This window comes from Geospiza fortis, unplaced genomic scaffold, assembly GCF_000277835.1.
Source record: "Geospiza fortis unplaced genomic scaffold, GeoFor_1.0 scaffold41, whole genome shotgun sequence".
In the NCBI taxonomy this organism is placed as follows: Eukaryota; Metazoa; Chordata; class Aves; order Passeriformes; family Thraupidae; genus Geospiza; species Geospiza fortis.
Window position 1 is genome coordinate 12,556,636 of NW_005054299.1, and position 1,801 is coordinate 12,558,436.

Below are 1,801 nucleotides of genomic sequence, written 5' to 3' on the forward strand. Positions count from 1 at the left end.
GGCCAAAATACTAAAATGAGTTTGTGATTGAGAAGATTAAAGAGCTGGCTGAAGTGTCCTTCCAAGCAGGAGACTCCAAGAGTCTTGGGGCCCTCAGACAATTTCACAAGCCTACAAATGCTGAATAAATCCATGGTCAATAGCTCCAAAAATCTGCTCAGCCTGGTACTCTGGGATGGGATGTAGACACTTCTGCTCTTACTAGGGCATCAGCACCAATCAGGTGATGGCAGTGAGCTTTAGTCAAAGTCTGGAAGAGTGGCCAAGGTATTTGGTCTGTCTTACCTGTGGCCAATGCTGAGTGAAAGTCTCTCTTCTTTCTGCTGGCTGATCTTGCTGGATCTCAGTTCCAGAGTCTAAATTGTCCCAGAGTAGGACGCCAGCAGTCAGCAGCCTTTAGAAAGGAGGTTGCAGATATAGAAAACCAATGGGCTGAAAAAAGCTGTCTCTTTCATTGTGTGGAGTGCACAAAACAAGGAGGAAGCTTGTACTGCTACTGTGAGGGCTATACCTCATTCCAGGCAAAAGAGAAACCCTTCAGTCTTCGGGATTGCTGTCTTCTTGCCACCATTCACCATGAACTATCATGCAGCTCTGTTGCCCCTTCAAGCCAGGATCTTGAGACATGTAACATAAGGACAAACAAATAAAAAGGTGGCTTGAAATCTGAAGAGATTTTTTTTTCCATTTTTTTCTGTATCTTTAAAAACAAAATCTTGTGTGCTGCGAAAGGATGACTTAGAAAAATAAAATACACAGGGGTTCCCAGTGGGAAAGGGGAAATAGTCAGAGAGCAACTGCCTTTTCTCACTCATGGAAAAGCAAAAAGTAGAAATAGCCTTGCTGTCCAGAAAAAGATGAGTATGGACTGCAGTAAAAGCTCTGTAGCTGTGAGCTGATGTCTGCTGTAGTGTCGTGGCCTACCAGCCACATGGGGTCTCAAGGCTGAACACTAAAAGTCCTGTGCTGTGCAAATGGTGGCATAAAACTGAGCAAGCTGCTGGGTTTGCAGGATCAGAGCAGGAGTGGCAAACGTGCAATGTGTGTCTGGGTGAATTGAGGGAGTTCCCCTGGACACTTGGACATGGGGATTGGCAGTGGACCAGAATCAGTGGCTGGGCTACTGCAACATACTGAGATCAGCAGTTGAGCTTTTGCAAGTCTGGCGGTGCTGTAGGACCTCTTTATGGAAGTAGCTAGGGAAGAGGAGGAAGAGCAACAAAGGGAGCTCTGCTGAATCTTGGGATCTCTGTTTTGTGTCCCTGATTTCCTTTCTCTTGTTCTTCCCACGCAGGTGAGGTGGACCAAAACGGCTGGCAGCGCGTCGGACAAATTCCAAGAGACGTCAGTGCTTAACGAGACCCTTCGGATTGAGAAGATCCAAAGGCTGCAGGGGGGCCGCTATTACTGTAAAGCAGAAAATGGGGTTGGGGTCCCTGCCATCAAGTCCATTCGAGTAGATGTGCAGTGTAAGTCGTTTAGCGGCAACCCAGACCTTCCCACAGTTCTACTGCGTGTCTCTGCCTCGCTGCGGGGCCAGCAGGGAGCTGCATTGCCCTAGGACCACGTGCACCTGATTCAGGAGCAGAGGGACTGCCATGCTCTCCCCAGTGTTGTTTTTTTTTGCCTAGGAGATTAGATCCATCCCTGCAGAATACAGCTCTGCTGTCCTTGTGCTTCATTCTTACCTGGGTGTTGTGATGTCTGTCACTGACAGGGTTCCCTAGCAAGTGTCAGGGATGTAGCATTGGGCATGGCTTCTGCTTTCTTTGTCTTCCCTTTGAAGCTGACAGAGCTTGAA

General features: G+C 48.0%; 1 protein-coding gene across 1 annotated transcript in view; it reads left to right on the forward strand.

The window, feature by feature from the left end:
* Window positions 1-1,801, forward strand: part of MDGA1 (MAM domain containing glycosylphosphatidylinositol anchor 1) — a 110,509-nt gene that overhangs the window by 21,901 nt on the left and 86,807 nt on the right. Inside the window, exon 3 of the mRNA XM_031059692.1 lies at window positions 1,295-1,469. Coding sequence (XP_030915552.1) covers window positions 1,295-1,469 — 175 coding nt within the window. The remainder of the gene's footprint in view (window positions 1-1,294; window positions 1,470-1,801) is intronic.